The 12,440-nt window shown below is 40.6% G+C and overlaps 1 protein-coding gene across 3 annotated transcripts in view; it reads left to right on the top strand.

Moving 5' to 3' along the window:
* MAP3K7CL (MAP3K7 C-terminal like) overlaps positions 1-12,440 on the top strand; it is a 68,661-nt gene that overhangs the window by 17,919 nt on the left and 38,302 nt on the right. For 2 of the 3 annotated variants that reach the window (XM_019525589.1, XM_019525588.1), the window contains one exon: positions 7,023-7,084. The exons of the other annotated variant lie outside the window; for it this stretch is intronic. In XM_019525589.1, the coding sequence (XP_019381134.1) occupies positions 7,023-7,084 (62 nt within the window). The remainder of the gene's footprint in view (positions 1-7,022; positions 7,085-12,440) is intronic. 3 annotated transcript variants of the gene reach the window in all.

Here is a 12,440-nt window from a genome sequence, read left to right as displayed (position 1 = left end):
CCTATCCCAATTTACCTTAGGTCTGGTGCCTATTTTTAACTTGATCTAACCCCCACCTAACCTCTCTGAATGTCTGTACCTATCCTAAGACAACAGTCTGCTACAACAAATAGATGAGGGTAGCATAAATAAATGAAGAGGCAATACTCATTATTAGAAGTAGTTATTCTACCATCTGTCTGTCCAGGGGCTGGCCACTTATTTCTTCTTCTTCAGCTAAGGATTGTTATTGCCTTTATGATGACGTTTATTAAGGAACAACTCCTCATGTGCCTCTTCTACAGGCAGACAATTATCGTTCCCCCACTATTTTGCAAATAAGGTAACTGAGAGGTGGCATAAGGTCACTTCAGGCAGAGCTGTGAATAGACCTCAGGACTCTCATATAACAAAGCCAAATCTCATCTACTTAGCCAGAAAGCCTTTCAGGATGAATATGACAAGCCTGTACTTGTCTGCCTGTACTCACTGCTCCAGATGCTAGACCTCCCAAAGCCAGGAATAAAACTGAAGCACTCGGATACACACATTCCGGTATTGTCTCACAAATAGCTGTGTTACACAGGCAAAGTGTGAGTTGTGATCCTCACTAAGGGTTAATCCACATACAGGATAACAGCTTGTTGATATGACTAGTTGACTCTTTAATGTTAGTGGAAGGGATCTGTTTACTACTGCCTATGTCAAGGGGGGAAAATAGTATGTAATTATATCATTAAAGACTGGATCATAAAACAAATGCACAAGGAAGCAGAACTGAGCTGGCATTTTTCTAAATTGGAGTGTTTGATATTGCAATCTTAATGTTCTTTTAACATATTTAAATGTGTATATTAAATGCATGTGTGTATGCATAAGTAGGCAACTGTTTCCTGAGTTAATATGAAGACTCCAGAATACCTGCAACTGTTAAAATTGGTTTTATAGCAAGTAAATATAGCTTTTGTGTTGATTTTGTTTTTGCATTATGTTTTTACTGTTTGTATTTTGGTTAACTGGAACTTTTCTGTAAGGGCAGAACAGGCTGGGGTAGTGGATTGTAGAGAGTGTATATCCAAAACTTCATGCCAGACCCAGGTTTCATTTTTGAAGGCATAACTTTGGCACATATTGGAGGACTAGATGCCTCAGAACATTGTTAATGAAGTACAGAGCCTTCATCTGTAGGGAATCAGCTTTCATCTAGGTTAGCTGTTTTCATTGTTCCCCTTAAAAATGAGCTGGGTCGGTCTTTGCTACCACTCTGCAATTCAGTCATAACTATGCTATGCGGATTCAGGAGAAAAATGACAATTACGTGTGCCATGAAGACTGACCTGTCTTTGCTACCACAAGAGGAAATTGCCCCTCATCCTGTGTCAGTGATGTGGCATGTTAGCTGTGGCATGTTAGATGGAAAGCGTATCCTGCTCTTATACTACTGGCCTTGACACAAGAGTAAGCAGTAAGCTTTGATGTACAGAGACATTCTAGCTAGGAGGTGGAAGAAGGGAATCATTTGCCTGAAGATCATATATCAAATGAACAAGGTTATAATTATGATCTTTGTGTAACAGTTATAGGTGATCTGAGGAATGGGACTTTGAAGGAAGCATAAAATGGCAACTGTCCCTTTGGTAAAGTGTTAATCACTCACCAGCTGCATGGGTTGGGGGGGGGGGTTCACATCAGTGTCATGTGGTAGATCTTTTCTTTAAATTTGGAATCTTTTTAATTACAGGGTCTAAAATTAAAGTCAGGAAATTATCCGTATCCTGGGATCCACAGGAAACCAGAGAAACATCATCCTTGTTGCTGAAATTGTTAGAATATGACAGGTTGTTAGCATTTGACAGGTTGTCGAGACAATTACAAAAGAACTCATTTATTTGACATGGGAGGCTAATGTTGAAGTCTTTTTTTCTGAGAAGACTGAGCAAGGACTTGAAACCAGGTCTCCCATGTCCCTGGACAGTGGCTGTTTTAGAGTGCATGAGGTGTTCTCTTTCTCTCTGGTTTTAGAGTCAGGATCATCCCTATCCAAACCATCCTATACAGATCCATAGTCTAACCTCTTAGCAAAATTACAGCCAACCCTGACACAACACAAGACATAACACCCTAGTCTGCCAAGGGTAAAGCAGGGGGACCGTGGTAGCCAATGTCCTGCTTTTGCAAGAATTGTTAAAGTATGCTTGAGAGATCTCGGGGAGGGAGCCATGCCCCCTGCTACGGAGGAAAGCAAAAACCCCAACAGTCCATACAGATATGACCATGGGGTAAAATTCCTTTCTGACCCCAAACATGGCAATTGGTCTTACCCTGAATGAAGGGGCAAGACCCTCTAGCCAGGAATCTTTGGGTTTAAGTTCCATCAAGAGCCCTGGCACACCCCAGTCAAAGTCCCCAGCCTTTGCTGCAACTTCAGGCTATTGGCTTGTGTCCAACTCTCTGCAGCAAGAAAGAAAAGTTGTGCTCCCTCTTCTTTATGGCAGCCCTTCAAGTATTTGAAAACTGCTATCATGTGCCTTTTTAAGCACCTTTTCTGCAAGCTAAACATGCCTAGCTTCTTCAACCTCTCCAGGCACCTCTGCATGTGCCAGATGTCTGCTCCATTGCATGCTAATTAGCACATGTTGGAGCAGACTCAATTAACTGAGTCTGCTGGAGCATGCTAATTAGTGTACTCCACAAGCCTTTGTGTATTGTCTATTCAGCATCTGCATGCTTCAAAATGGTGGTGGGGGCACTTTAATTAAAGCTTGAAGAATAAGCTTTAGTTAAAGCATCCCCACTGCCATTTTGAAGTGTGGGACACTGAATACACGTGACATTGTGGTCACTTTAATTAGAGTGGCACTCTCAGAGCTACTCTAATTAAAGTACCCCCTTCCACCCTGGAGCACGGGTATAGATATCCTCCTTGTATGACTTGCCTTCCAAACCCGCTATCATGTTTCTTACCTGTTTCTGGACTCTGTCTAACTTCTCCATGTCATTTGTAAAATGTGGAGCCCAAAACTACACGTAGTGCTCTAGATGAGGCCCAACCAGTGCTGAGTAGAGAGGCACCTCCCATGTATTGCGCCTAATACTTCTACTGATGTATCCCATAACCACATTTGCCTTTTGAGCAGCTGCATCACCGAGCAGACTCATATTGAGTCTGTGATCTACCAAGACCCTCCAGATCCTTCTTTGTAGCGCTGCCATCCATCCAGGTGTCACCCATTTTGCATATGTATTTTGATTATTCTTCCTGAGTTGTAGCACCTTGCATTTCTCAGCATTGAACTTCACCCTGGTAGCTTCAGCTCAGCTTTCCTTTCTGTCAAGGTCCTTCTGAATTTTGCCCTGTCCTCCAACATGTTTGTAATCCTTACCAGTTTTGTGTTGCCTGGGAACTTGATCAAGTTTCAGCTTCAACAGTTTGTCATCTCTGACAAAAACTTGTTTTGTCAGAAAATTCCCAACCATAAGTTCTTTGTCTCTACCTACTTTGTTTTGCAGGAGGAGCATAATTAGGGCTGTTGAGGTGAGAGACAGTTTGGTTTGAGATGTAATTTTGCTTGATTTAATTTTAGGTTGGTTATTTTTAGTTTTGAGGATGAGGGAATTCTGCTGTCTCCCTTAGATGCTTTAATCAATGTTGCTTAGGGTTCAGGCCAGTCACTTAAAAAATACTGGTTACAAATTAATAACTGGTAAATTAAAAAAAAAATGCCTGAATTGCCTGACAGTACAGTCAGGAAAATGGGAAGTAGCAAAGGAATAGTAGCAACTTGATAATTTATCTCCAGGCCAGTCATCTTCATTGCCTTCCACTATGTGGGCCATAGATTTTGAGGACAGGAGGAATGCTTATGATCCTTTGATATGATTTCCTGCATAACACATGCCATAGAATTTCATTTAATAAACCCATCACTGCAGGTTGAACTGTAGCTGATCTTTTGGACATATATGCAGGAGTTTTGAAAAATCTTTCCCACTCTCTGAAATTTTACAGTATGATTAAATAGCTGTATCACTGTCATCCCTCTCTCGTCCTGTTTTGTTTTGTTTTTTCTTGTAAAATAAAAATACATGTTTAAGTTTTCATTTTGTCAAGCTGTGAAACGTGGTGGCTAATTCTAAAAAGTGACCTGCTATAGTACTTCATTCCACTTGAAGCTCAGAAGAAGAAAAAAAAAGTTTGTCACTTTTTCAGTTAGTACTTGATGAAACTCAGAGTCAATGGATAAGACTCCCAGCAACTTTGGGAACTGAACTGGAAAGTGAATTTGGTATATTCAAAGGAGCCTAAGGGAATTAGGTACCTAGGATAATTCCTATGACTGAAGTGCCAAGTTTATCTGCTTTATAGAACATGACCTAGAAGATGATTTTAAAGGAGTCTTATGTGACTGTAACTAAAAAAAACCCTTGCAGCTGTTCAATAGATGTTAGGGCAGGCCCATTATAAAATGTACTATGGTATGCCATAATGGTTAGGATACCAATACGTTCTATTTTTAGTACCATTGACTCCAGTGCTTTGTGTTCAGAAAATGAGCACTGACCATCTGCTTATTAAAAGGGGTTTCTCTGCCATTAGTTTTCTTTTTTAATATTACATCCTTTTGCAATTATGTAGGAATTTTTGTCTTTGCTAGTTCTAGTAACCGCCCCGCAGACAACAATATCAGTGCTTCTTCTCTGGTATTTTGAAGCTGACTTGTAAAAGTTCAGTAAGATTGAAAAAAAAATTAAAATCCAACGTAATGAAAAAATAACAGCAGTTGTTTCTTTCACAGCATACATGGTCTCAGGTTTTTTGCTAGTTTAAAAGCATGAGGGGTCTTCCTTTGGGCTACTGTACTGTATGTTGTACTGCTGGCATTGTCAAAACAAATATCAACTTTACTTCTGTCCATGACTCTGATCCAATATCCCTGTCAGAATGTTTTACAAGTGTTCGGCCAAATGTTTGTAGAGCAGCTGTACCACTGGTCTGACTGAGTCATATTCCTTCTTTCCTTTTGGCCATATAGTATGATTCATCTTTCTTCTTTTAGAGCATTTGCCTATTTTTAACATCCATACAAGAAAGCAACAACTACTTAAAGGTAAACACTTGCATATAGATGTGAATCAATTTTTTGCAGTTAAACAGCTTAAATACCTTGCAAGGGAAATACTGTGCAGGGGGAAAGGGCTTTTGTAAATGCTACCGGAAACTGAGCTCCTAGAACAGTGGTTCTCAAACCTTTTTAGACTTATGACACTCCTTGTTAGACTTAGGGCACCCCTCAGAAGATGCCAGCTCTTCATTTTCACCCAGTTTATTTATTTATTTTTTGACTCTGGAAAAATAATAGAGCAATTCGTCTATTGAAAAGAACACAGAGACCACAACAAATCAAAATATTTTTGTCACTGTGGATTCCTATTTGAAATCTCTTGGTTGATCTTGTGAGTCATGTGCAGATGTTTGCACCCCTAATATTGTGTGGCATTCACAGACACCTTTTAAAGGATCTCATGATACTCCCAGGGCTCCAGCATTCTGGCTGTGAACTACTATCCCAGAATCTCCCTGGGGGGAGGGAACCACTATCTCAGTTGTTACTTACACAAGTTCATTGAAATGATGGTTTGCTTTACTGTGGATGTTGTCCTCTTTTCTACTACATTTTTCCTTGGGACAATCCCCACTTGTCGTCTTCGCATCATCATCCACATCAGCAAGCACAATATAAGTCATAATAAAGGCAGCATAATTCCTTGGCAGCTGACAGTTAATGGTATTAGTTAAAATGAGCCTCTTACTAGATATTGATCAATATGCACACGCTTCATGGAACAAGAGTTCTTACTTTACCTAACTCGACTACCACTGCCACAATGCTACATGACCACCAACAGTAGCACACCAACAGTAAAGTACCTGGCAAGGAAATAAGGTACTAATACTGATAAATGAAAGATTTCTGTGGTTCCATCAACAAGTGCAAGGGTCTGCATTGGAGAGCAGATTGCAGTCGCTGGCTTAAGTTTGCAGTTTTCCTATGTGAAAATCACCCTAGTTGATAATATGGTGATGTATTATATATGACAGAGTCTGAAGACTAACTGAGAGTGAAGAAGTTCTAGTAGCCTTCTGCAATCTGCAGTAAAATCCATAAACAGGCTTCACAATCTAATGCATAATGGATGGTATGAAAGAAACTGAGTAATAAATATTGCAGTGTCTAATAATGATGCCACATGGGTATGATTCACATTTCTGTACTCAGCCCAGGTCCCGGTGGGCCAGTGTGCACATTAGAAAACTGATGTAATTGGCACTCACCGTCACACCTTGCAGGCAGCCTGTGGTGTTAAAACCCTAGTGTTAAAACATTATGATTCTGTATAGCATAATAGGTAAATGAACTTTCTGTCTCCCATTTTATTTCTCTGGACCTAAGCAGAGACCCTCGCCATCCAAGGCTGTCAGTCAGATATACTCCATGGGGATAATTCATTGTAAAGATAGAAGTGTTTTTGTTATGGCTGTGGCATACCTTAGCCGTAAAATCTCTCTTACATCTATTTGGAAGTTACATTTACAATTAGATTCAGCTGTAGGGTATGTTGACTGCTCACTGGAAGTTGTTAATGCCCTCCACTTCCACTGAATCTGTGAGTTTTTTTAAGTATCAGTGCTGAAAACATAATTGTTTGGACTGTACTTGAGAACAGGAGACAGAAACTATGTCCATTATCTTTTTAACACATTATAATATATTCTCTTAGTATGACCAAGTTTTAATTATTGTAGTAAAAAGTCGGGCACATACCCGGCATACATGTGTGCATGCTTAACTTTACACTCGTGTGTATTTCCCCTGAGCTCCATAAGACTACTTACATGTTCCAAATTACACATGTATGTAGGTACTTGTGGGATCAGTGTAGGAGCATGAACTTAGATACCACACTACATGGTCAGTAGATCACATAAAATGGCTTATAGTAAACATTGTTATTTTCTTTTCTTTCAATTCATTGCATTTTAGATGATGCTCCCCCTGAAAGCACCTTTCCATTGGCATTTCCTGAACTAGACCAGCAGCTTCAGGTAAACGTGATTTTTATTTTAAACTTTGATTTTTACCAGCTGGACTGGATTGATTTATAACTAAAAATGGTACATTGCTACAGTGAGAGTTGAGTAGCTGGGCACAGATCCAAACTATAAAACTGTAATGTCCCTGTATTTTCAGCAAGACAATTGATTTGTCATTTCTCACCCAAGTACCAGGCAGTGTTGTCATTTTAACAGCTTCAGCTTTTTCTTTTAAATTTACCAATGATTTTTGTATAAATTTTATCAGGGTGCAAAATCATCCTGGTGCTACTGAAGTAAAGGAGTTTCTTTGCTAATTTCACCAGGAGCAGGCCCAAACTGTAATACAGGCTAATGCCCATATTCATCACAAGACAAACCCCAAGGCAGATTTGCAGCTAGAGGCAGGATGCATTATTTGACAGTACAAAAATATGTCTTATACTACACCCTCATCCCTAATTTGGGCAACCCTGGCTCCTGACCAGTCTCTACCATACGTTAGAGCATCCTGAGGTTTACTCTAATTTACGCTGTTTGGCCAGCAGCGTCAGAGACCATAACAGCAGGGGTGAATTTCTAGGACATGAAAAGCTCAGTCACACTTTCTAGGTAGGAGCTGCTGTAACAAGGGGATTGTTCTCCTGTAGCCAGCTCAGATGGCTTTTGGGCTGCTTTGTGAGGCAACTGGGGCACAAAGCAGTTCTCACAAACTAGAGAATCCAACTTTCCCTTTCTATCACTGCATGGAAACTCCGAAGTGCAGAGGGTTACTTCCCCTCTGTGACTGCTGTGGGATGATAGCAGCTTAGGCCTTTGATGTTCACTTCAGGCCATCGTTTTTGCAAGAACGGTTAGGCTTATGGGAATGGCAGCAGGTATCCCTGCCATTCAATAAAAAGACAGATGTTTCCTGGCTCTAAACTGGGAAAGGTCTTCACAAGGACTGGATAATTCAGCGACGTTTCCCTCGCTGTTCTCTGTCAGTCATGGAGATGATGCCAAGGGACTGCTGGTCTGAAGACACAGTATTTTCTCTCCTGCCATGCTCAATAGAAAAAAGACTGAGGAAGGAACAGAGGCTCAGGAATCTGAGAATAGGGGCAGACCCATGGAGCTAATAGGACAAGGGTGGGGAATCCCTGCCAGTGACTCACTCTGTGACTCTGGGCAAGTCACTTCACCTCTCTGCGCAGCTGCAAATGGAGATAATTTTAATTTACATTGCTGAAGAAAGTGCATGGAGGCCTGCAGATGAGGGAGTGCTATAAAAGAGCTAAGTATGACTATGTGTTTGGTATAATTTAAGAACAAAATTGCAGATGTTAAATGTAGCAACTTTACAGGCAAAGTGACTGTTTTTATTAAGACTTTTACAATCCACATTTAGCATATATATTACACTCTCTAAATGTGTACTTTTGAAATAGACTGAAACTGTTCCCCTGGAAGCATTCAAGTCTGTTAGATAAATAATAGCCCTTTAATAAAAATATTTTAAATGCACACTCAAGCAGTTCCACCAGGAAGTCTTGTGGTCCATTAAGTATATAACATCTTTAAAGAACTGCCTAAGTCTTTCCTTGTTCCTCCAGATTTGGTGGCAGAACAAATCCAGAGAAACCATCAAAGGCATTGGATGAGATCTTCTTCTTTTTTTGTAATCTTTTTGAAACATTTTTCTTTAATATTAAGCTAGCCTACTAGTGTGGCACTGAGGGTAAACTGATTAGCTCTGCCTCTCAGAGCTAATTAATGTTGTTGCCACACCACAAGGAAAGGTACAAAAAGTAGCTAGGATGTTTCTGTTCTGGAGTTAGCACATGCAGAGTTAGCTTGGGTATCTCCGCACCCTGGCTTGCAAGATGACTGTGAGGGAGGGAGGTTGTAGAGCTGTTCATGGGATATGAGGGAGGTTGGCTCCAGAGTGGCAGGTAGAAAAGGGGGAATAGAAGGCTTCTGAGGCTGTGTCAAAATTAAGCAGGAAAGATTGTCCCTCAGATAAAAAAGATGGGAAATTCCTGGATTAAATGAGTCTGGCCAGGGGCTGGCTGACCTAACAGGTAGAAAACCCACAATTAATGTTGATGGTCCTTCCTTAGACCTTGGGCTTGCAGGCATTTACCTGTCTGCTTAAATCTACATATCTGTTAAATGACTTAAGTGGCCATGACCACAAGGTTGCTAGTTCATTGTGACAGTGTGTTTAGCTTTAGCAGTCCCTGCAGCTCACCTCTGAGTGTCCCTGCTATTGTCAATTAGATGGTCACATCACAGCAGTAATCCAATGGAAATACCTTTTATATTTTATAAACTAAACCATTATTTTCACTACTAGTTGGATAACTTAATTTTGATTCCACTGAATACGAGAGGCTCAGGGTAGGTCTACTCTTCTATCCAAGGGTGTGACTGCAGCTAAGGTGGACATACCTGAGCTAGCTGTAGTACCAGTTGCAGTGTAGACCTGGCAGCATGTCCATACCCAGCTAGGGCCCTGGGTATGTCTTTGGAGGTTCTGCCACCATCACTATGCTGCTACCAGTGCTTCATGTATTTCAGGTATCTCTCTCAGTTGCAGTCCTACCTTTTGAATGGCTGTGTACATATGCCTATTGTCAACTGGAATGCAACCCTTTGGGATCTTTGGACCTTCAAGTATATTTGTGTGTGTGTTGCAGTATACCTATGAACTGCTACAAGGCTTTCATCACAGTGCCAGGTTCAGTGTCGTGGCAAGAAAGTTTGGCCCCCAGAGCAAAGCCCACAGCAGCAGCCCACCCTTGCCCCACACACAGATCTGGGGGGCACAGGCCCCACCCATACTTGCCCAAGAGTGCACACAGCAGCGGGAGCTGTCTTCCCCCCATGTCTGCACCCCCTGAAATGAGCCGCTTGCAGCTCCGTTCCATGCCCCACCTGGGCTGGGCAGCACCTATTGGCACTTCTGCACTTCCGCAGGGGGCAGAGGGGCAGTCCCCCTCTCTCTCCCCCCCACTATGGCACTGGTCAGGTTCATAGGAAGAAACATTGGTATTTTATACTGAAGAGGAACAAAGTATATATACAGATGCAAGGGAAATAGCTATACAGTTATTGATGCTGAATTATATATACTAAGTTAGTGATACTGAATATAGCTTTGTGTTTATAGGCCATATCCTGGGCAGCAGTCCATAGCTCACATCCCAAACAGTATGCTATATTGGAGGCTGGGACACAGACCCTTCTCTCTACATGTCAGAGTCCCTGATGAGATACTGGTAGCACTGACTTGGATCAGTCAGCTCCATCATCATTGTCACTGTTGTGATGCCATTAGCTTCCACCCTCCATTCACACTGGCATGCTGTGGTGAGGTTGGAACCCTGCAAGACCGAGCTGATTCACCTTCAGTGCAGTCACTGGGAATCCTCCCCACTCCTTGAGCAGTTGGACTGTTCCAGTCCACTTCAGGCCAGGTGAGGATAGGATTGGCTCCATTATAAATATTTCCGGAAGACTGATTGCAATTACTTCATGCTATATAGTCACACTTATAATGGAGCATTCTTGATAGCTGAAAGTTTGGTGCTTTTTCTGAAGAGTGAAAATCCTCAGTCTGGTATTCAGATGTAACTGATGGATTCAGAGCAGGGACATTATGTTATCAAAACAAATTTTTGAAAGTTCCACTTTCCAATTCTATGAGATGGGGAAAATTCCAAGGACTATGAATGGATTTGTAAGAAAATAATGTCTACTACATAATTCTGAAGGGTTTTTCAAGACAACCTGATATAAGACCTTTTGAGGGACAAGCCTCAGAAAGTTCATTATGCATTGACATTGCAACAGGCTGACCTCTTTAAGATCATTTTGCAAGGTGACAAATTAATTTTAAAAAATCTGCAGACAGAATTTAGTGCTGAGCTTCTCAGACAAAATGAACTTTATTCAGCCAAAGCTCCCTATCTTCCACTTTCTTTAGTTTACTATGTTGGGCCCCAATTCAGCAGAGGATTTAAGCATATACCCTTTTAAGTTCCACTGAAGTCAGTTGATTTGCTGAATAAGGATTGACAAACGTATGTTCTTAAGTGGATTGCAGGCCTTTGTTTTCCTACCTGACACTCATATAGTCTGTAAGGGAAAATATATATTTTCTACATATGGGAGTTTGTTGTGAAGGTAAGAGGGGGAGAAGCAGTCTCCAACTTCTCTCAATTGGGCTGGGTTTCTTTGATTAGATTCTCTGACACTAGTCCCAATTTTCAAACTTATGTGATGAACATCTACATATTATATCCAAATACCTATTTCAGAACCTAGTGTCTGATTATTTAGGTCACTGAATACTTACAAAGGTGTCAAATTTTAGGTGTCTGTGCTCTTGGGCCTATACTATGTCTCCTCTGCCCCTACTCTACCTGTGTTTGTTCTCAGTCTATATACCTCCCCTCTCCTATACTTTCGATTCCTATTGGGTGTTTCTGTTTTTTCCTGAAGAGGAAAGCATAGTAGTCATGGAAAGTCATACAAGTAGTCAGACAGCTCTGTTCCATGGCCTTAAATGAAGTCATGAACTTGACTCTGAGGCATGTTTTATTTGGTATAACTCTAGTGAATAATTTCTGTTCAGTGAACATAAAATTGATGTAATAGAGAGGAGGGTGAAACAACTTACAAGACTAATTTATAAAGTTAAAAGTTATGCTTTAATGGAAAATATGTATAAATAAATATATATACATATCTATAAAACAGTTTATGTTCTGAAAAGAACTATTTTAATGTTTATAATGCAACAGGCAAATTTAGCTGCTTTAACTTTTAATAATGGCACTTAGACTTTTTCTGTCCATCAGGACCCTTGGTAGAGTCACAGAAAGATTTGAAAAAGCTTTAAAAAGCTTATTGTCATTTAAAATATGTCATTCAAAATACCTTGAAATAACAGTTTTGACTGGATAATCCCCAAATTGATCAGTTTGTACCCACAGTAATAACATAATGATACTTGTTATGCTGTTATTAGAATGTGTAGAAAGTCCAGATTCACAGTAACAAGGAATTATGCCAGAACTAGAAAAATGGAACTCAGAAGGGGAGATGAAATTGAGTCTATTATTTCCTTCCAGCTGCCTTAGATTATCTTTCTTAGGATGATTCAGAATTTGGGAGTTATCCAACCTATTGTTATAGAAGTAGATTCATTGAAGAGTCCTAGTTGCACAGTAGAAGTTAACTATGTGAGCTATGGTGGTGGTCACTGTTATTAGAGAGGTATGGTACAAGGCTAAAGGGGACCATTATTTGAAATGCCCAAGATATCAGCAAGGCAACAGTTTTTTAGGTGCTACCTTTTACTGGGCCAACTGCATACCTG

Source organism: Gavialis gangeticus, unplaced genomic scaffold, assembly GCF_001723915.1.
Source record: "Gavialis gangeticus isolate Ggan-Ray unplaced genomic scaffold, GavGan_comp1, whole genome shotgun sequence".
Lineage (NCBI taxonomy): Eukaryota > Metazoa > Chordata > Crocodylia > Gavialidae > Gavialis > Gavialis gangeticus.
The sequence above is the reverse complement of the archived record's forward strand: the minus strand, read 5'-3'. Positions and strand labels throughout refer to the sequence as shown.